This window comes from Cavia porcellus, unplaced genomic scaffold (genome assembly GCF_034190915.1).
Source record: "Cavia porcellus strain 051 isolate PalLab524CR breed Dunkin Hartley unplaced genomic scaffold, mCavPor4.1 scaffold_27, whole genome shotgun sequence".
Classification (NCBI taxonomy): domain Eukaryota; kingdom Metazoa; phylum Chordata; class Mammalia; order Rodentia; family Caviidae; genus Cavia; species Cavia porcellus.
Genome location: NW_026947510.1, coordinates 30,824,378 through 30,846,059, shown reverse-complemented (window position 1 = coordinate 30,846,059; position 21,682 = coordinate 30,824,378). Strand labels below are relative to the sequence as shown.

The window sequence follows — 21,682 nt, the reverse complement described above, 5'->3', positions numbered from 1 at the left end:
ATTTGCTAAAACTATTCATCAATAAATTCTTCAGAGATGTATTTGCAATGATTCTTAACATTACCAGCATTTGGGGAGTATATATTTTTTTCTTTGAACCAGGGATTGAACTCACAATCTTGTGCTTACCAACCAAGTGCTTGAGCCACTGAACTAAACTCCCAGAACTGGATTATATTGTTTACACATGTCTTATATTCTTTAATACATTGCTTGAGTTATAGTATCAGTTTTGCACTCCATCAACAACAGGTGAAAATTTCAGCTACCGTGTATACTCTTGAAACATTAAAATTTGTTATTTTGCCAATTCTCCTCTGCAGGTTCAGCTCATCATTAATTTAATTTGCATTAACCTAATGACAAACAGTATTCAATATTGAGGATCATTTTGTGCACTGATAGTTCATTTGGGAAATTGGGCATAACATACAGGTCTGTTGTTGATTCCCCATTCTGTCCCAGAAAGCTATATATCTATTCTTAGGCCAATATTGTACTGTATTGACTACTACATATTTATGATGCCTTAAAATAAGGTAGCAAAAGTACCGTAATGTAGTATTTTATGTGCCCTTATAGATCTTAATTACTTATGGCTACAATATGAAGGTAACTTTTTTCATATTGATTTTACATGTTCTTATCTTTAGACATATATGTTGTAACTATGAGCAGTTTTACTTTTATTTTACAAACTTTGTGCCTTTTACTTACTTTTTACTTCCTTTATCTAGGTTTTCCAGTGAAGTGATAAAAAAAAATTAAGAATGTGTATAACTGTGGGTTAAGGACTTTCTTTTCTATACCTAGTTTCCTTAGGATCTTTATCATGACATTGAATTTTGTGAAATCCTTTGTCTGTGGCAAAATCAAACGAAAATTATGAACAAAACTCCAAAGAAGGATATTTTATTTAGGAAGAAGCAAACAATAGGATTACAACCGATACAGTGAAGAGGCTGTGGTAGTCTACAGCATACCTAAAGACAAAGCAAAGGTTAGGATTTTATTAGGGAAAGAGTAAAACTATGTAAATTTTTTCAAAGAAAACTCTTTTGGCACTGGTGGGATCAGGTGAGGTCAGCGAGGGCTGTTTGGCAAGAGGCTGCAGTTAGCAGATAAAACTCTTCTTATAGTCACAGTAAGCTGCTTCATTGGATTTGGTATGAGGACATTGAGTTAACAACCATTATTTTATAAGATATGAGCTGTCCTAGAACTTCTGGCTATCCTTGAACTGATAGCTCCTGCTGTTAGCATAATCATGTATGACAGCCCATCCTTCATGGTCTATTTCCATTTATCATGGTTAGACACAGATGCATCTTCATTTTGAACCTGACAGCTTTCATATCTGCAATCTACTGAGACGTTCATGTATCTAAAAAAACAAACAGTACTGAATTAATATAGTAAATATTCATATTTTTTTCAATGATAACATTGCATTCTAGAGATAAGCCACATCCCAAATCTGGTATGGAATATAATTTACTTATGTTTTCTTGCGGATTTGATGTTTGTAATCTTGAGAATACTCACTTGTGTTTTTTTTTAAATTTTATTTTAATATATTGACTTTGAGATTTAAAAGATACTGACCTTACAAGACAAATTTTAAAATGCTTTTTATTGTCTTGTTTGCTAAAGGAAATGTCTGAAATTGGCTAAATTTCTTAAATATGTGACATAATTTGTCACTGAACACATCTGAGGCAGGATATTTCTTGTTTGAAAAATTTAAAATATGAAATCTATTTATTTATTTTGTATTCTTGAGACAGGACTTTGCCATGCAGTTTGGGCTGTAATTAAACTCCCTTGTAGGCCAGGCTAGTCTCAAACTTGCAGTTATCCTCCTGCCTCTGCCTCTGAAGTGTTGGAATTACAGGCATGTGCCAGCATGAAAAGTAAACTCAGTTTCAAATGTAGTATTAGTGTGGTTTTAAAATTACTTTTTGTATCATCTTTGATGAATTTTCTTTCTCAAAGCTGTTATCCATTTCAAATTAGCAGTTTGAAGATTGGCATGAAGATGAATGTAATATTTTTATCAATCTCCTAATTATTTTTATGAAACAAAAATGAAATCTTCCCTGATAGTGTAATTTGTGTCTCCATTTTATATTTTTTCCTGTTCATATCTAGCTAGGTACTTGTCAGTTTCATTCATATCTCCTTGGTTCTTAGTGAACCAGATTTTAATTTCATGACTTCGTTCCATTGTTTGCTTCTATTTCATTGATTATTTACTATAATGTTTACCTTTTACTTGTTACATATTAGGTCTTTGAATATTCCAAGTATTTAATATGTAAGAGTATACTAGCAATTTTTATCTTAATGTGAATATATGAGAATAAATGTTCCTCTAAGCAAGAGTTTTGGCTGCATTTAAGAAATTTGTAAATTGCTGCATCTTTATTATTCAGTTGCAAATTTTCTAGTTTCCCATGTGATTTTTACTTGGTTCACAGACTAAAAGAGAATTTTTAATTTAGTAGTAGTAGGTAGGCTTCTATTGTGTTGATGTTTTTGTTAAAGTCCCAAACAATGTACTGTGACATTATAATCATCTTATTCTTATTCATAAAATCATCCTACTAAACTGTAGCACAATAGTGATCAGAAAGGTAGTGTAACTACCCCGTTCCTACTTACAGGAACTGAGCTAAGGAGTTTACTGTGAATCAAAGGGAATTTTTCCCTGACTCATCATTGAACAAGAATGAACTTCTGTTGAGTTTGAATCATTGTAGACAGATTGTGATGACATTTACCTAATGCCTATTAAATTCTAATTATAATGGTCAACAAATACTTGTATGCTTTTAGTGTAAAATGTAAAACATTAAATACTTTATTTTTAAATTTAATTTAAATTTATATAGACAAGTTCCATACAATTTCAATTCTCTTAAATTTAGATTCATTTCATAATACAGGAAATAATTTATCTTATTGAATATTCCATATGCACCTAACAAAACACATTTTTCTGTTTTGTGGTTTAAGGTGGAAACATTAATATCTTATTGTAAGTCTTGAAAAACATGCAATGTATTTTTATATTGATAGATAGTAATTGTACATTGCTATGTGGTACAGTGTATTGTTTCAGTGAAATTGTATATTTTGTAATGATCAACTCTAGATAGGAATCATCTGAAACACTTTTCAAATTTGGTGATGAAAACAAGTAAAGTCCTCTTTCAAAAGTTGAGGCTGGGGATTTAGCTCAGTGGCATAAGTGCCTGCTTATTAAGTGTGAGACTGTGAGTTTGATGCCCAGTACCACAAAAAAAGTATTTTTAATCATATAATAGTACTGTTTGCTGTGCCACCCTTGTATGTCCTTGTATGTGATAGAATACCAGAACATATCTCTTCTATCTGGCTGTGACTTTGTACCTGTTTACCAATCTTTTTAATCCTCTCTATAGTCCCTGCCATGTGGAAACTATTATTCTACTTTCTGTTTCTATGAATTCAGATTCTTTTTAGATTCCACATATCAATGAGTTCATGAAGTACTGATCCTGTCCTTATATATTTTGTGATCATATTAATTGTATGACCATTAGGTCCATACACACTGCTGCAAACATCAGCACTCGGGTGTTCATTCTAATATCTGAAAGACTCCATTGTTCTTGTGTAACATTTTCTGTATTTGTTCTTTTATGGATGGATATTTAGGTTGATTCCTTTTCTTGCCAATTTGAATTGTGTTTTAAAAAGACGTGGGAGCTCAAGTGTCTCTTTGACATGTTGATTTTGTTTCTTTTGCATATTTACTCAGTAGTGTGATTGTTAAATCATATTGTGGTTCTATTTTTGATTTTTTTTTTCAGGAATCTCCATAATGTTCCACAAGCGTTATACTAATGTACGTGTCTATCCACCGTATCTAAATGTTCTCTTTTCTCCATATCTTTGCCATCATTTATTTATTATCTTTTGATAATAACCATTCTAACTCCAGTAGAAAATATTTCATCATGATTTTAATTTGCATTTGTCTGAAGTTTAGTGACTTAAAGCACATTTTCATATGTATTTTGGTATTTTTATGTCTTCCTTTGAAAGATATTCATTTAATTCTTTAATCCATTTTAATTAATTTTTTGGGTTTTATTTGATGCTATTTTTTCAGTTGTTTGAGTTCTTCAGAAATTCTGTACAGTTTCCTCTTGTCCTATGTGCAATTTGCAAGTATTTCACCCCATTCTTTAAACTGTTTCCTAATTCTATTGTTTCTTTTGCTGTGTGGAATATTTTAGTTTGATGTAATACATTTGTCTATCATCATTTTGGTTGCCTGTAATTTTGATGTCTGACCTAAAAATACCAGGCTGAGACAATGTTACGTAGCATTATGTGTATATTTTTCCTAATACTTTTGTAGTTTTATTTAGTATATTTATCTATCTTTATAGATGAGCAGCTTTCCATTGTATAAAATGTCTTAACTTTCTTATGCATTCTGCAGTTGTTGGGCAAAATACTCTTATTTTTTTCTGGTTTCCTGTCACATAGAGCATTGTTTTCTCTCCTTTGACTTTCAGTCCATGAATTTTATTTTGAGTTAAATGTGTTTCTTGTATAAAGCACACAGATGGATCCTGTCTCCCGAACCACTCTGTCTATGTTTCTTTCTATTGGTGAATTGAGGCCATCTAAATTGATGACTGTGACCAACATGCACTGCCCTGCCTCCTCCTTGCTGTTTTCCTGCCATTAGCTGCCTACTTTTCCCCTCCATTTTGTGTATATTTTTCCTAATACTTTTTTAGTTATATTTAATATGTTTATTGCTTGTCTTCCTTGGTGATCCCCTTCTGCCAATATTCCTAGATCCCTGTTCATGTCCATCTATCTCTATAATGTCTTTCAATATTATTTGTAGGGTTCATTTGGTGGTCATGAATTCTTTCAGTTGTTCTTTGTCATGGAAGTATCTTGTTTCTTCGTTAATTTTAAAAAGACAGTTTTCAGGGTACAACAGTCTGGATTGGAAGTTTTTGATTTTGTTTTTGTTTTTTTTTTGTTTGTTTTTTTTTCAGGACTTGAAATGTATCACACCAACCTCTTCTTGCTTGATGGTTTGTGTTGAGAAGTTTGTCATGATTCTGATGACTTCTCTTTTGTAGGTGATCTCAATATGTCAGTTCCTTTTCCCATGCTTGGAAAGTTTTCTATTATTACTTCTATAAATAGACTTTTTATGTCATATGTGTTGACTCCTGCTTTTTCACTGACACCTATCACTCTTAAATTATGTTTCTTTGTGTTAACCTGAAGCCAATGAATTGTTATTTCCTGATTCCTTGTTGTTTTCAACAGATCTTTCCTTTTGTAATAGCCAGGTGTGAGTCTATCTTCAAAGTCAGAAAGTTTATCTTTAGCTTCTTTCAAGAAGCTTTGCCAAATTTCAGAGGAACTCTTAATTTCTTGGATATTTCTTTGATTCTGCTTCATGCATTCTAAATCTTTCTTATATTGTTCATTTATAGTGCACTTAATTTTCCTATGCTCCTCCATTCTTTCAATCTATGTCTTCTGTAGAAATACTCAGCAACTCTTTTATCATGTTTTTTTATTTCTTCTTTTACCTGAGATAGTATTTCTGTTCTAATTTCTTTTATATCCCCAAGAAATTGTTTATTTCAGTTTCCCTAACTTCAGAAGCTTCAGGTGTGTAACTCCCAGTCTCTTTCATGTTTATATCTTCTGGACTTGCTCTGTATGGGATGGAGGCCAGAGACTGCCTATTGCTTTTTTATCTTGATATTTTCCTGGGTTCTTCTGAATTAGTAGATAATGGGATCCTAGACACCTCATGTACTGATATAACTTCTTTAAAGTGTGACTGGCTGGTTCTTCTGACTGGTGCTGTTTATGGATATCCAAATTTGGCCATTGGGTTCACTAGGGCAGGGCTGGCTGCTGCTTTTCCCAGCCCACGCTGGCTACCTACAGGAAGCTCCCTGATGGCAGCCAGTATGGGTATGAGGGTGGAGTTGGCTGCTGTTTCTCCCTAACAGGGGTGGATCCGGAAGGAAGTATCCCCAATAGCTGCTGGTGTGTGTGCAAGGGCAGTTCTGTCTGTTGCTTCCAGCTGTATTAAATTTTACGACCCATGAAAACAATTTATTTTTTCCTCAACTTATTCCATGAGTTTTACATAGTTTTCCTTGTAAAGTGACTTTATTGCCATGATTAAATTTAATCTTAGGATTTTTATTTTGAGACATAAAATGTATGATTTTCTAGATTTCTTTTTCAGATTATTTATATTATTATACAACAGAGCTCTAGAATCTTATAGAATCTTGAATTTGTATGCAGCAACAGTACTGAGTTTGGTTATTCATTTAATTTTTTTTTACAGAGTTTTCATCTCTCTGAGTACATCACATGCTAGCAGGAACAGACTGATTTTCCCCTTACAATCTAGATGCCTCTTATGTTCTCTTGCCTCATTTTTCTGGCAGGAAGTTCTAGAGCTGTGTTGAATAAAAGTATTAAAAATGAACATCCTTATATTGTTCTAGATCTTTCAAAGCATTCTGTTATGTCGTCATCACTATGTTAGATGTATGTTTGACCTAAAATTATTACAGTAGAATAAATTTGTCATTAATCCTCCTCATAATACTGACTCTTACTTCAAGCCTACTCATCCCATCTTCCTTGCTCCTTTCTGAAGCAATTCTTGAAGTCCTCCTTTGGGTCTTAATTGCACTTTTTGTTGCACTCCCTTGCTGTCCCAAATCATTTCAAAATGTTTAAATTTCAACTTCTTTTATATTCTGGAGAGAAATCAGATGTTACATGGTGCTTAATTATGTGAATAATGTAGATAAGAACATGTACAATTGATTTTTCAGAAATTAATATACCAGAAGTTATGTTACTCAAAGAATCACCATAATTGAAAATGAAAACATGCACATGGCTATTAAGTGCTCTAGGAAGGCTTAGTAATAGGCATAACTCATTATAATGTTCCTGGAAAAAATGTCAGCTTGAAAAATTCCATCAATTTCAAAAACAAAGTCAATGTCACACTGATGTTGGATTTTGATTGATAAACTTATGTTGCACAGTGAGAACTGAGTGATTTCCTTTGAACATTCTGAGCTGTAGTCTCAGAATTATAACAACAGACCCAGTTTTATCTCCCATGAGGCTATTCCTTAAATGCTGCAATCTAGAATGACATATTGCATAAATCCAATATAATTTATTGTTTATGGTCCATAATTGAGGCATGTTTGAAAACATACTTTCAGCCATAGCTCACAGATGACTGACTGGAGTCTTGTCACACAGTGTTACTAAGGTTCAATGCTTTATTTCTCTTTATTTGAATCCATTCTGTTGGCTGGCATGAAGTAGCAACATTCACCATATTTTTTGAACACACATTATATGATCTTTATTGTGCTGAAATTCATTCCTTCCATAGATAATTAATTTAAAGTTTTTTTATCATATGTGTTGAATTTTATCAAATAGTTCTCATTAATTTATTGAAATTATTACAGAGATTTTGTTCTTGATTCTGTTCATGAGACGTATCACATTCCTTGCTTTGCCCAGGTTGAATCTCCCTTGCATCTCTGACATAACTCACCTTTGTCAATTTGTTTGCAGAAGTAATCTTTCCTTCTATATTTTCCAAATTGCTGGTTATACTTTTTCTTAATAGCCCCTTATGATTGCTTTTATCTCTGTGTTGTAATGTTTCCTTTTATATCTCTGATTTTATTTCTCTAGATCCCTTTTAATTTTATTAGTTAAGCTAGAGATTTGTTAATTTTATCTTTTCCAAAAGCATATCTTGATTCCCTGATTTTTATATTGTGCTTTTACCCTCCATTTCATTTATTTCAGCTTCAAACTTTATTACTTCTTTCCTTTACTAACTTTAGGTTTAGTTCATTCTTATTAATTATTTAGTTTTAAATCTTTGTTGTTTATTTCTTGAGATTCCTTGTGACATTATTTATTTAAGGTGTTTATTGCTATAATGTTTATCATAGAGCTCTTTTTGTTGTACTCCAATGAGATTTCTTAGACCATGTCTCCATTTTCACTTGACTCTAGAATCTTAAAAAAAAAAAAAAAATTAAGGGTGAATCTGAATCTTTCCTTTAGAACTGTATACACTTCAATTTCTATAGCTGAAATCCCTTCCCCATTTCTTTTTCTTTCTTAATGGGAAGACTTAACAGTGGTCAATGGTGAGCCCCTTTTACATTTCAATTTTTCAACATAAATTCTCTTGCTTCCCAAATAAAGATTTAAAGTAAAAAACATATTTACTTTAAATTTCTTTCTTAACTTATTTGTTGTACAGGAGTATGTTTTTAAACTCCAGGTATTTATGCAGTTTCCTAATTTTGTTGATTTCTCGTCTTACTCCATTGGACTAGAAAAGGTACTTGACATGATCATGGTACTTTTAATTTCTTAAAACTTGATTTGTGGCTTATCTCACTGTTACATCTGCTCTTGAAAATCTATGCATTCTGCAGTTATTGGATGAAAATTGCATAAATATTGTTAGTTCATTTGTCTAAACTGAAGTTTCAATATGATGTTTCTTCATTAATTTTCAGTCTGAATAATCTGTTGCTAAAAGTGAGTGTTAAAGACAATACTATTAAAATATTGTAGTCTGTGCCTTTAAGTCTCCTAATTTATGCTTTGCTGATTTAGCTTCTTTAAAGTCGAGTGCATATATATATATATATTTTTTTTTTTACAATGTCCTGCTGCATGACTGTTTTATCATATAATATAATATGACTCTATAGTTTTTTTCACTTGAAGTCTGTTTTATCTGAGCTTTTCAACTGATATTTTGTATCCTTTGAACTACACCTCTCTTTCCCATCCCTCTTATCATCCCCTACTGCTGGTAACCACCATTCTACCCCTGCTTTTATAACTTCAAATGTTTAAAATATAATGCAAGTACACACCCTTTGTCTCACCTCAGGCAGTCCTCAAATACGCCTGATGAATGGAAACAATCGCTGTGAAGGGAGAGTGGAGATCCTGCAGCAGAGATCCTGGGGGACCATCTGCCATTTCCTCTGGGACCTAAAAGATGCCCATGTGGTATGCAGAGAGCTGAGCTGTGGAGTGGCTGTTGAAGCCAAGAACTCTGCTTTCTTTGGTGAGGGATCAGGCCCTATCTGGCGAAGTGGCCTCCAATGCACAGGAGATGAGTCCCAGCTGATGAAGTGCGGACACTTTGCCGATATAGTACAGTATTGTGGCCATCGGCATGATGCAGGAGTCATCTGTTCAGGTAGGTCAGCATACTTTCTATTAGGTAGGAGAATAGAAAGGTTCTGGAGAAAACTGAGGATTAAAAACAAAAGACTCAGAGGGCAACCCATAGACCTGACTTATCAAATTAGCAGATGATGATGGATTTCATTTAATTAGTTCTTATAAGTCTCAACTGAACTTTGTCTCACCAGTGGTCTTATTTGTAAACTTTATTTTTATCCTAATGTCATAGGTAAAGATTCATTATTTCATTTTTATAATTTGCTTATGATTTAAAATATGTGAATTAACACAGCATCTCTATGATAATAGATTATTTCTTGCAGAAAGAAGGACAAGAATGAAGCTCTACTTTCTGTGATAGTACTGAGTGTTGCTAGATGTATAGCATGACACATGCTTTACACTATTTCATAGCTCTATAGACACAGCAGATAGATTAAAAATTCACTGGGTAATCTTTGAATTACTGAAAATTTGAAAGTCTCCTTTCCAGACTCAAACGTAAGTATTCGTAGCCCTTTGGTGAGAAAGACAAGACAACTGTGAATGAAATGCTCTTGATCCTAGATTTCTCTGTCATCGTTATAATGATAATAACAATAATTTCTCTCAACATTTTTCTTTCATTGGAATACACTCAAAGTTTGTAGGAACACTTAATCACGTGGTAGCAGGTCAGCAATGATAGCTACAATTAACTCCCAAGGTGTTCACGTTGTGGTAAAAGATGACATTCTACTTGAAGTCTTCATAGGCATAAAAGAGATGCATTGTGGGATTCATTTAGTGAAATTTACAGCATAGAGACAGGTGGAATTCTTATAGTGTGTAGAAGAAAATTATAATAGCTGAGGTTGGCAAAAAGAGCTAAGTGCACATTCCGATTCTCAAAAAATACTGACTCTCTAGTATAGGGTGAATAATATTGTGTATATATATTTATGAGTTCTGTATGGATAGTTATAGGGGAGAAGAATGGATTCATAGGCTCAGGGTAGAGGTTCTTTGTGGGTCATAATGGTGAAAGAAATGGGCTCAGTGACAAAATTTTCTTAATAAATTTGTCTGTATGATAAATGATTGACAGAAGCCTATATGGCTGCATGTTTTTCATTTTGTCTGCAGAACAATAAATTCATAGTAGTGTGTAATCTGCAGGAACAGTGTTTCTTTCTTTATCCAGCAAGCTTTCATGAACTCTTCATATATCTTAAAATCTTTACCTGTTTTTCCTGGAAATAAAGCCTCCAAAGAACAAGCTCTCTGTTCTTTCATGATTTCTATTTGAGCACTTATCAAATTTCCTGAAACGTGGCATCTGAAAAGACATCTGAATTGTGAATGAAATAGCATGAACGTGAACTCAACATTGCTTTCAAACATATCTTCTCTACCAGTATTAGACATCTTTGTATGTTGTAAAAGGAAACTCCTTACATAGGCTAAAGTAAAGACAAGCTTGTTTTTGCTACTGGTTCTGAAGTCTGATTGGCTTGAAACTCTGGCTAATGAGGCATATCATATAAAGAGAATATCATAGAGCAAGAGATCATATCATACACCTGGAAGCAGAAAGAGATATGGAGAAAGAGACCAAGACCCACAATCCACACTGAAGGCACAGCTTGAAATGACTTAAGGACCTTCCACTAGGCATCCCTCCAAAAAGCCCACAGCACTTCTCAACACTGGCACCCTGGAGACTATAATTTTACATGTCGATTTGAGGGACATTTATCTAAGGCACAGCACTAACAAATCTCAGACATATGCAGAGAGACTATGGATATCTCCTATTCAGCGCCCCCACTTTATGTATACACAAATTAGAGGCCATCTCAGCTCTACCTAGTCCTACAGTCAGCCAATCCCTCTCCCCGTGCTGCAACTAACAAAAAAAAAAAAAAAAAAAAAAAAAAAAAAAAAAAAACTGTTTTATCAGGCAGACTTTCATCACTGTAATAAAGTACCTGAGATAGCATTTTAAGAGGGAAATCTTATGTTGCCTAATAATTTGTAGCTTTGTTTAAATGGTCCACGGGCTGTATTTCTTTTGGATCATCATGGTAAGAGTGTATTGTGAATGAAAAAAGAGAAAGAAAGAGAAGAAATGATGAGACAGTCCATTTCTCCTTCACATATATTTCCCAATAACATAACATCACTCAATAAGCCTCATAAAGGTTCCACCACCTCCTGATATCAACATGGGCTAAGGACCAACTTACATGTGGGCCTTCAGAGGACATTTTAGATCCAAACTCTAGCAGTCATGATGATCATTTCTGGGTTTCAAAAATGAAGAGGAAGAAGGGTAAAAGGGCAAACTAGGTCTTCAGGAAAAATACTTTGATCTTTGTAAACCCTGAATTATCAAATACCTTTACCGTATGGAGACATTGCCAGCATCTGCAACAACACACTGTACTGTTGCACATGAATAGCAGAAGTCCAGCGTTAAGAATGAGGAGGCAGTGGGGCTGGGGATTTAGCTCAGCGGCATAAGTGCCTGCCTTGCAAGCAGGCAGTCGTGAGTTCGATCCCTGGTACCGATAAAAACGAAAAAGACAAAAAAAAAAAAAAAAAAAAAAAAAAAAAAGAATGAGGAGGCAGAATGAAAAGTGAGACTGATTAGAGGAAGATAACTCACAGGTAGAGCAGAAAAGTGGATGGAATCCCATCAGAGGGAAAGAAATGAAGTTGTGATTTGAATGGAGACCTGATCATGACACCTGAACTGTGTCTCTAGAATGTTGAGTTCTTCATTTCTAATAGTAAAAGGAGGTTAAAAAGCTATTTTCATTGGTTAAAAGATCTCTATGCAGAAACTGAGATGTGGAGAAATGATGATCTCTCAGCCTCTGGAGCAGCTATGGGAGGAGTATCTTCTTAAAAGTGTGATATCATGAAATTCTCCTGGGACTTAGGCTGCTGTCAGTCTTCCACCTGGGCTATGTTTTGAAAATGGAGGCTACATAGGAGACAAAGATCAGGGACAACTGAAAAAAAAATGAAAGACAGTGAATATGGCATTAACACTGATCCTAAAGGAAGAGGACATGTGCAGTCACTGAGATGTGGAATTGCAGCTGGGACTACAGAAGACAAATCTGGAGGCCAATTGCATTCTCTAACTCTGTAACCTGAAACAATCTCATGATCCGCACCAGTGTCTATTTTTATGTCATAAAATAAGGACACCATGCTTACTCAACCTCCAGTGTTATGTACAGCTTCTAATCTCTGCAAGAGACAATGGACAGACTGTACTTAGAATGTTTAGAATGTGAGTCTCTAGGAGAGAGTTATAGGAGGTAAAAGAAATATTGACAGTAGATTTATGATAAATAATACCAAATATATACAGTATCATCTTTACTTAGAATAAAATCAATCTTCTCCTTATGCCTTCCCTAGCAATTGTGCATCATTATACACATGCAACAGTAGGCACAAAAGAGGACTTCTGCTGTCATATGTCAAACATACCAGGGATCTTCAGTCATTTTTAGTCCCAAATCACCAAGCCCAATAGGTGACTTGTGACTGAAATAATAAGGATAGTCATAGTCCACTTGATTTGGACCTGGATACCTTTGAATTTCTTGGTTGAAGAAACGATGTATCTCTGTGATGATGTGTCTAGTCCAGTAAAGTTCAAAACATCAATTCCACTATTAGGATGTTTTAAGCTAATTTTTTTCTGTATTGGTCTTTTGGAGTTTCCAAGAATTAAGTTAAAAGTATTCATTTTTATTCCATTGGTCACTAGTAAAATCGCTTTTGCTCTTCTATTTACTTTGACTAATGCCATGTCCTGACATTTTTAAAGTTAAACCCATTAATGCAATGAGCAGCTATAAAGTAACATTTACTGTGAGTCCAGTCTTCACACAGAAAGTTCATCTGCTCTCATTTGATGTGTCAGTGATAAGTTTAGTGAGGGGTTCCACATCAGTTATGACCATGTAGAGCTCACATATGTGGAGGAACAGTACTTAAAGTAAATATAAGTGGATAATGCAACATACTCTTATAATCCTAGTGTTCTAAGAGACCAAAATAGTAGGATGAAAAGTTTGAAGGCAGTTTAAGCAATCTATGGACTTAATAATACTCTGAAAAGAAAAAAAATATAAAAAGAGAGTGATGATGTAGGTCAGCGTTAAGGCACTTGAATCAACCCTCAAAAATAAATAAATGATATCAAACATATAGAAATGTATATAATATTTCAAATGAAACTACAGTTGATTCTAGTGAGCCAAAATGCTAGTTTATCTCACATGACACCATCTATGCAATGTTTAGATTATTAATACTTCACTCCTCACTAAAAGGACTTGTCTTATGCAGGTATTAGAATTATTTATCATGTGTTATCTAGTCACCATTGGTTGACATGATTGAAACAATTTGTATTCACAAATATGGAAAAAAATTTTTTCTTGCTGTTATTAACCACTTCTTTATCCTTTAAGACAAGCAGGATGTCCCACTAATAAAATTCCTTGCCCTGGAAAAGTTGATCAGACTGTAAGATGGCTCTGGTTTCTTAATGAGATGGATCAGATGCAGTAACTGCCATTGAAGTTTTAAAAAAATTAGTTAATGCAGAGAACTGAGATGGTGTTCATTTTATCCTACTGTCTACATTTAATTGCTCAATAATTACTTAAAGTCTCTCACTTTTTCCAGTATGACTTAATCCAGTATGACTGTTTTTAGAAGAGGAGAAAGAGATACAGGATAGGTACAGGGAAGGAGGCTATATGAACACAGAGGCAGAGTAAAGTGATGAATCTACACTAAGGGACACCACAAGGATAATTAGTAAAGAACAGAAGCCAGAGAAGCAAAAAAGAATTCTTCCTTGGACTCTTCAGGAGGAAGAAACTCTGCTAATACTTTTAGTTCCAATTTTTATCCTTTAGAAATCTGACATAATGAAATTCAGCTAGTTTAAGGGGGGAGAATGTTGACCCAATCATAGAACAATGACAAGATTTCTGTTACACCACAGAAGTGAAAGACTAATCAGTATGAAAAATCATGGCCATGTTAGAGGGCATTCCATAGAGTTCATGTTAATAGTTCTAGAATGGATCTTCGTTACAATCAAACCTGAAGTTTTTCAAATAATAGATATTTCGATTCACAATGATACAATTTTATTTCACCACTTTAAAATTTATGTAATGGAGGGAAATATAAGGGTATAATTTTATTTATTTTAAATCTTTCCCTGAGTTTCTAATAATATAGCTCTATATTTTCCAATGATGTGTTATTACTATTTTAAATATAACCTTCTACATATGTATATGAAAACTTATAAATACAACATTCCACAAGTATGTTTCTTACAGTCTAGATTTCTGGCCAGTTCACTCTCATCCTATTATATATAGCATGATTTTTTAAACTATGTTAATATCTTACATATAGCTTATCACATTATGTCATGTTTTCATTTTATAAATTTCTTTCCAAATTTTACACTTCCATTTTGTGAACATTAAAATTCCAGTGGAAATAAAATGGAATAATAACAAAAGAGATATTAACTTTTGTTTTATTAAATACTACTTTTGTTAGAGTTAAAAATTTTCCTTTAAGATTATAAAGAATGTAACAATTTTTAAAACTTTCATAGAATACTTACTTGCCTGTGATCACAAATGTTTTTTTCATCTTGACTTTCTACTAAATGTCTATTTCCTAAAGGAATCAATCTCCATGACATGTACTGTAACCAGATGTTATGGTCATTCTTAATATTTCATTCACCTTGATCAAGGGATAGCCCACAACACAGGTGAGTCAATGGGAAACTGCCAAGAATTTACCTTCTCATAGGAATGACAGTGTAACAGCTGTAAAAAAGGCATGTGTAATGGTCTTTATAAATACACCTGAAAAGAGTATGTACATGAAGAGTATATACACAAAATACTCTGGAACTAGTCCCCATTCTTCATGCTGCCTTCTTAGCAGTTAATCTCTATTTTCACAGTTTTTAATTTTTATTAGAAGTCCACCCTTTCTGTGAGCTCTGCTACCCTTGCATGTCAAACTTATTGGAGTTGAGTTTCTATCATTTGTTATGAGAATTCACACTAAAAGACCCAGAATTTTATATTCAATGTTATATTTTTCACAAAAACTTTCAGATATTTATGTTTTGTTTTGTTTTACTTTGTTTTGTTTTTTGTTTCCTGGTACTAGGGATTGAACTCACTACCTCACACTTGCCAAGGAGGCACTTATGCTACTGAGCTAAATCCCCAGCCCAGATAAGTCATTTGTAATATTTTTCAATCGTCAAAAAAATGATTTGCTACTTAAATATTTGCAATTCATGAAGAAGACACATGCCAATTGTTTCAGACTCTACAAAAAGGTCATGTCAGGTAAATGCTGACCAATTCACTCCTTTTATGTCATATTCAATCCTTGGAATACTCCAGGTCCCAGAATGTAAGTAGGAAGACTCCTCTGACCAAATAATTTGGCATGTTATTATCAATATTGTAGAGAACCTACTATGGAAATCACCATATGAAATCTTTGTCATATAGAAAATTATTGAGACTATGATGCCTAATTTCTGGGTTCTTAAATAAGCAAAGACAAGTACAGAGGAAGAAATATATTTAATTGGTGACTTTATTTACCTTGGCCAGATGATAATGCAGAAGATAGAGAGTTGTTTATTTTTCTAGATTGCTACTTCCTGCTAACATGTTCCAAAAATATTATAATTTTCCGGTTATTAATCATGAAGGATTTTAAATCACTACAGTATAAAGGACAATTTAATTGAAGGTCTCAGCAGACCATAGTAATGCTCATATTTTTGAATCAGGTAATCTGGGTTTGTAGAACCATGGTCACCTGAACTTAAATGACATCTACACTGTGCACTCTGTGCACGACAATTTTCAATAAAATTTCTCACTTCCTGAGAACAGGAGGTAGGTTTTGCCTCACGCTAGAATTGTATATTGCCAGAACTTAATAATTATTCAATACTTTAAAAATATTAAAAGAAATGCACAAGTGATAGAAATACTATTTCTCAAGGCATTTCAAAATTTATGTTCAACATAATGCCTTATAATCAGCTGAAACCTTAAGATTGAGTTTAAAAATTTTACTCCTGCATTGGACTCTTTAGGATGGAGAAGTATTGAGTTCATTGATCTATGAACTGTGAAACAGGTGAGGTACACTGAGTGATTTATTTCTCAGAAATGTTTCCAATTTTCCAATGGTAATTAAAAAAACTCATTGCAAGAGTTCTATATTGTACAGGAAATCATTGTCTAAGACTCAGATAACATAATTTCTATGCAATTAAAAGGAACCAAAATTTGATACACTAAATTCCTCCCAGATAAAACTTAGTAATTGAGCCATTTCACCTACTTCTTGTAAACTAGAAATAGACTACTAAAAAGGAAAATAAACTAAATACCAGTGCAAAGGGCTAACTAACCCATGGCTCTGGTTCAGTTTGACACAAATAGTTATTCTCAGTGGTAGTGCTGTAGTGACTTCTAATGTGAAGCTGGACCTGAGTAGAGACCAAAACATTGAGAAAAAGGAATATAACTGCATACACAGACAGAGTTCACAGTCATTCAGTGTTTCTGTTTTGCCTGGGCTTGGGGAGGATTATCCCTATTGTACCAGTCCCTACCCATCAATATAAATCTTGATTTTTATGATAACTTGAAGGTCTCATACTCTTTACATATGTAAAACTCAATACATTTAGACATTTTAGTTTGTAACTCTTTGTTTGCATTCTGACTCTCCATGTAAGAAACATTATCATTTCCTTCAAACTATGATATATGTTCAAGTGATTTTAGATTCATAGCACAGAAATCCAACTTCACTTTAATGCATCAGATTCAGAGAGAAGTTAACAAGTTAATTGACTATAGTAATTTAGTCTACTAAATCACTACTTTATGAAACTAAATCAATATGCTTTTTATTCCTCCCATTGTGATGGCTAACTTTACAAATCAAATGTTCCATTGTTATTTTTGTAGCTGAGGAGGCAACCGTTTCTTACAATTACAATTCCCTAGTACACAGATTGATGGTTCCACAGCAAGTTCAGATCTCCAATCATAGACCTCCACATCTTTCGACTCATACTTGAAACTGCTTTGTCGTCATCATCACTAGGCAACTCACTGTTTCTTTGAGTGTCTTGATCTATTCTGATTAAATTCCTAATTTTTCTTCTTTACTAGGAATCATGAGGTACAGAATCTTAAATATTTTATTCACAATAACATAATGTTTATCTCAGTATCTACTTAACAAAACATTTTCTTATGTCTAACTGAAAGTAAACACAGAAGATTAGATGAAAACTCAAATGTTTTAATTCATTGCAAATAATGACTAGTTATTATAGGTAAATATTAACTGGGCATTATTGTATGGATATTAAAGTTTCTGAGCACAAAGAAATGATAGTAAAAAGCAAGTTCTTTTTCTACACTGAGTTAATGTGGAAAGGAGACACAAATCTATATGGGATGTATACTGTTTGGATTCAGCTATTGAGAAGTGCCCTAAAATTTGATTCTGAAATTGTCTTCATATACTTTCTCATATAATTTCCATTCTCACACCAACTGTCCACTAATCTCTTCCTAGATACACCACCTCTACAAAAAGAAAAGAACACCATACAATTGCCTGTAACTTTCAAATTCTAACTCACTACAAGGATCAGTCACTGAGTTCATTTTTTCCTCCTTTAGGATTTGTGCGACTTGCTGGAGGATTTGGACAATGCTCAGGACGAGTAGAAGTGAATCCTGGAGGAAAGTGGACTCCAGTGTCTGGTGTGAATTTCATATTTCCCACTGCCCAGGTCATCTGTGCAGAGCTGGGGTGTGGCAAGCCTGTGTCTGTCTTGGGGAATGTGTCTAAGAAGGCCAATATCCAGCTGTGGGGTGAAGAGTTCCAGTGTGAGGGGCACGAAACTAACCTCTGGTTCTGCTCCAGAGCACCTTGTCCTGGAGGCAGTTGCCAATATGGAGTAACTGTGGAAGTGGTCTGTTCAGGTGAGACTCAGAGCAGGACTTTAACTTCCCTATACAGTCTGATGAGTTAAGCAAAATGTAAGATGTTGCTGAAACTTTGTCTTGTCCTCCCAGAGTACACTGAAGTTCGGCTGACGAAAAATAGAACCTCTCACTGTGAAGGTCAGGTGGAGATGAACAGTTCTGAAGGCTGGAAAGCGCTCTGTGCTTCCCACTGGAGTATGGCCAATGCCAAAGTCGTGTGCCGCCAGCTGGGCTGTGGAAATGCCATCGCTGTCCCAAAAGGAGGAGCATATTTTGTGGAAGGAGGGAATGAGATTTGGAAAGACAGATTCCACTGCTCAGGGGATGAGTCCTTCTTGTGGAGGTGCCCTGTGACTACGCTGGGTGTTCCTGCCTGTGCCCATGGGAACACAGCTTCAGTGGTCTGCTCAGGTAGGAGAGCAGTCAGGATGACTGGTGCTCAGAATCCTTCTGGAGTGCCGTATCTCGAAAGTAGTGTGGAGAACTTATTTTAAAAGTAAAAATTCCATAGGAAAGTGGGATTTTTTTACAGATCATTCATCTTTCAGATCAGAACAAAGAATATTAAGGAATAATGTTCAAAAATAAATGTTATCATTTCATTCCAATTCTCAGGAAGCAGTATAACAATACGTGTATAGCTCTATCATACTTAAAACTGTATCAGTGAGAAGAATGTGAACAGCTCACAGATGTGACTTTCATATTTCACCCTTCTTGTGCTCATTCCTCTTCCTAACTTCTACCGCCAAATAATAGTTTCTGGGTGCTTAACCTTCATGGAAAACAATTTTCCCGTGGTCTGTGTAGCACAGTGAATGGTTCCAGGGTGATTCAAAGGAAGGTTCACCAGGAACATCTTGAATAGGTAGGTTGCAATAGTAGTACTTTGCTGCCACTGATCTCACAGAAGACTGTGTAAGCAGCAATGCAAGTGATAGGAAGTCTGTAAATATAGGTAAGGTTTCATTTCTCACCGGCTTCTCACCTCTTCTTATATGAACCAGTTAATAACAGACTATGGATCAGTATTGGTCTGGGGATGAGGGTTTGGGATCCCTGCAATAGAATGTTCTGCTAAATGGTTACAGGAACATGCATCAGTCTAATGAAAAAAAAAAAAAAAAAAAAAAAAAAAACATGGCAAATAGCTTCCAGTTCTTGATGATTGCAAATAACGATGCTACAAATTACCACAATATTGGTTGTTGGTTCCATATGTATTTACTGATTTTGAATTTTTAACCGCCACTCTTTAACTGTCTCAATGGTATGGTGCTTTTTGCGAACTGAGGTTCTTATTCTTTTTGAAGTATAAATTATCAATATTTTCCGGTATACTTAGTGTTCTTGTAAAGTTTTTATTTATTTAAACTTTAAAGAGGAACACTTCAAAATTTTTGAAAGAGAACAAATAAAAAGCAAAACAATAGTAGGAAAATTACAATAATTAAACTTTGGCATTGTCTTCATAGTGGTTATTCAGAGTACAAGATATAGGCATGATATCTTATCCAACAACATTAGCACAAACTTTTCAATGAATAAGGAAACTAGCTGTGTAACTGTCTTAACTATCTTGTGTATAAATATTTTTTTTTTCTTTTTCCTTTCCTTCTTTTCCCATTTTCGCCATTACAATTTGTCTTTTCTTATGAAGAGTTTCTCCCAATTCACATTATCTATTGTATAAATTGGACTTTATTTACTCATTCAGTTTCTCACACTGGTGAGATAATGCCATGTTTACACATATGGCTCTGATTTATTTCACTTGTGATATAATCTTGAGCTGCATCCATTTATCTATAAAAGTCTCAATTTTTTCCTAATTTATGGCTGTGTAGTATCTCATTATATTAAAAAATCCACAGCTTTTTTACACATTATTCAACTGATGGCATTCAGATCATTTCCAAGATTTAACAATTACACATTGTGCTGCTATAAACATAAGTGTTTATATTGCCGTGGTGTGATATTCTTAATTCTTTTGGAAAGAAACCCATAAGAAGAATAACTGGACAGAATGGGACCTCTAATCCTAGTCTTTTGAAGAATCTCCACACTGATTTCAACAGTGGTTGCACCAGTCTACCTTCCCTCCAACAGTGGAGAAAGATTCCTTTTTCCCCACAGCTCTACTAGCATTTATTATCCGTTGATTTTTTGATGAGAGCCATTTTTCTGAAGTGAGAGGGAACCTGTGTTGTTTTAATTTGCATCTCTTAAATGACTAATGATGTTAAACATTTTTCATGTATTTATTTTTTATTTGTATTTCTTCATCTGAGAAACATATGTTCATCTCAGATGCTCACTTTTTAATTATTTTTTTTAATTGGAGGGCTCTACTTTTTTTCAGTTCTTTATATGCTCCAGATACAAGTCCTTTGTCTGAGGGACAACTGGCTATAATTTTTTCCATTCTGTAAGTTGTCTTTTACCTCCGTTGATGATTTTTTGTGAAAAAACTTTTAATAAGGTAAGATCCAGTTTGTTGATTCTTTATAGAATTTCCCTTGAAGTCTGAGTTTTGCTTATGAAGTCTCTCCAGTTTCTCCATCAGTAAATTTAGTATTTCTATTTTAATAATTTGGTCTTTCATCCGTTTTGACTTTATTTTATGGCATGGTGATAGACATGGATCTAGTTTTAGTCTTTGGCATACGGAAAGACACTTCCCAGCACCATTTGTTAGAGACTATTTTTCTTCCAAAGAACATGTGCCTGGCTCCTTTGTCAAAGACAAGGTAATTGAGTGTTTTTAAGGTTGCAACTACCTGCTTTATTTTGTTTCACTGAAGCCTGTTTTTTGTTGTTGTTGTTGTTTTGTTTTGTTTTGTTTTGTTTTTTCAATTCTGTGCTGATTTTGCTACATCAACTTTGTAGTATAATTTCAAGTCTGGAAGTGTGAGGCCTCCTGCCATGCCTTTGTTACAGAGAATTGCTTTTGCTATTCTATGTCTCTTCTGGTTCCGAATGAATTTTAGGAATGTTTTCTCTAGATCTACAAGGTATGCTAATGATATTTTGGTTGGGATTGCATTAAATCTGTATAGCAATTTTTGAAGTATGGCCTTTTTCACTGTTGGTTCTGCCTACCAAGAGCAAAGTATCTTTCCATTTTCTGGTATCTTCTATGATCTCCTTTTTTAGGATACTATAACTTTCACTGTGCAGATCTTTTACATTCTTTATTAAATTGGTCCCTAAGAATCTCATTGTTGTAGATGCTATTGGGAAGGATGTACTTTCCCTAA

At 34.1% G+C, this 21,682-nt stretch overlaps 1 protein-coding gene across 1 annotated transcript in view; it reads left to right on the top strand.

The window, feature by feature from the left end:
• The window catches only part of LOC100732380 (antigen WC1.1-like), a 157,069-nt gene that overhangs the window by 94,860 nt on the left and 40,527 nt on the right, over positions 1 to 21,682 (top strand). Inside the window, 5 exon segments of the mRNA XM_063238276.1 lie at positions 3,858 to 3,892; positions 5,871 to 6,012; positions 9,017 to 9,331; positions 18,111 to 18,416; positions 18,510 to 18,830. Coding sequence (XP_063094346.1) covers positions 3,858 to 3,892; positions 5,871 to 6,012; positions 9,017 to 9,331; positions 18,111 to 18,416; positions 18,510 to 18,830 — 1,119 coding nt within the window.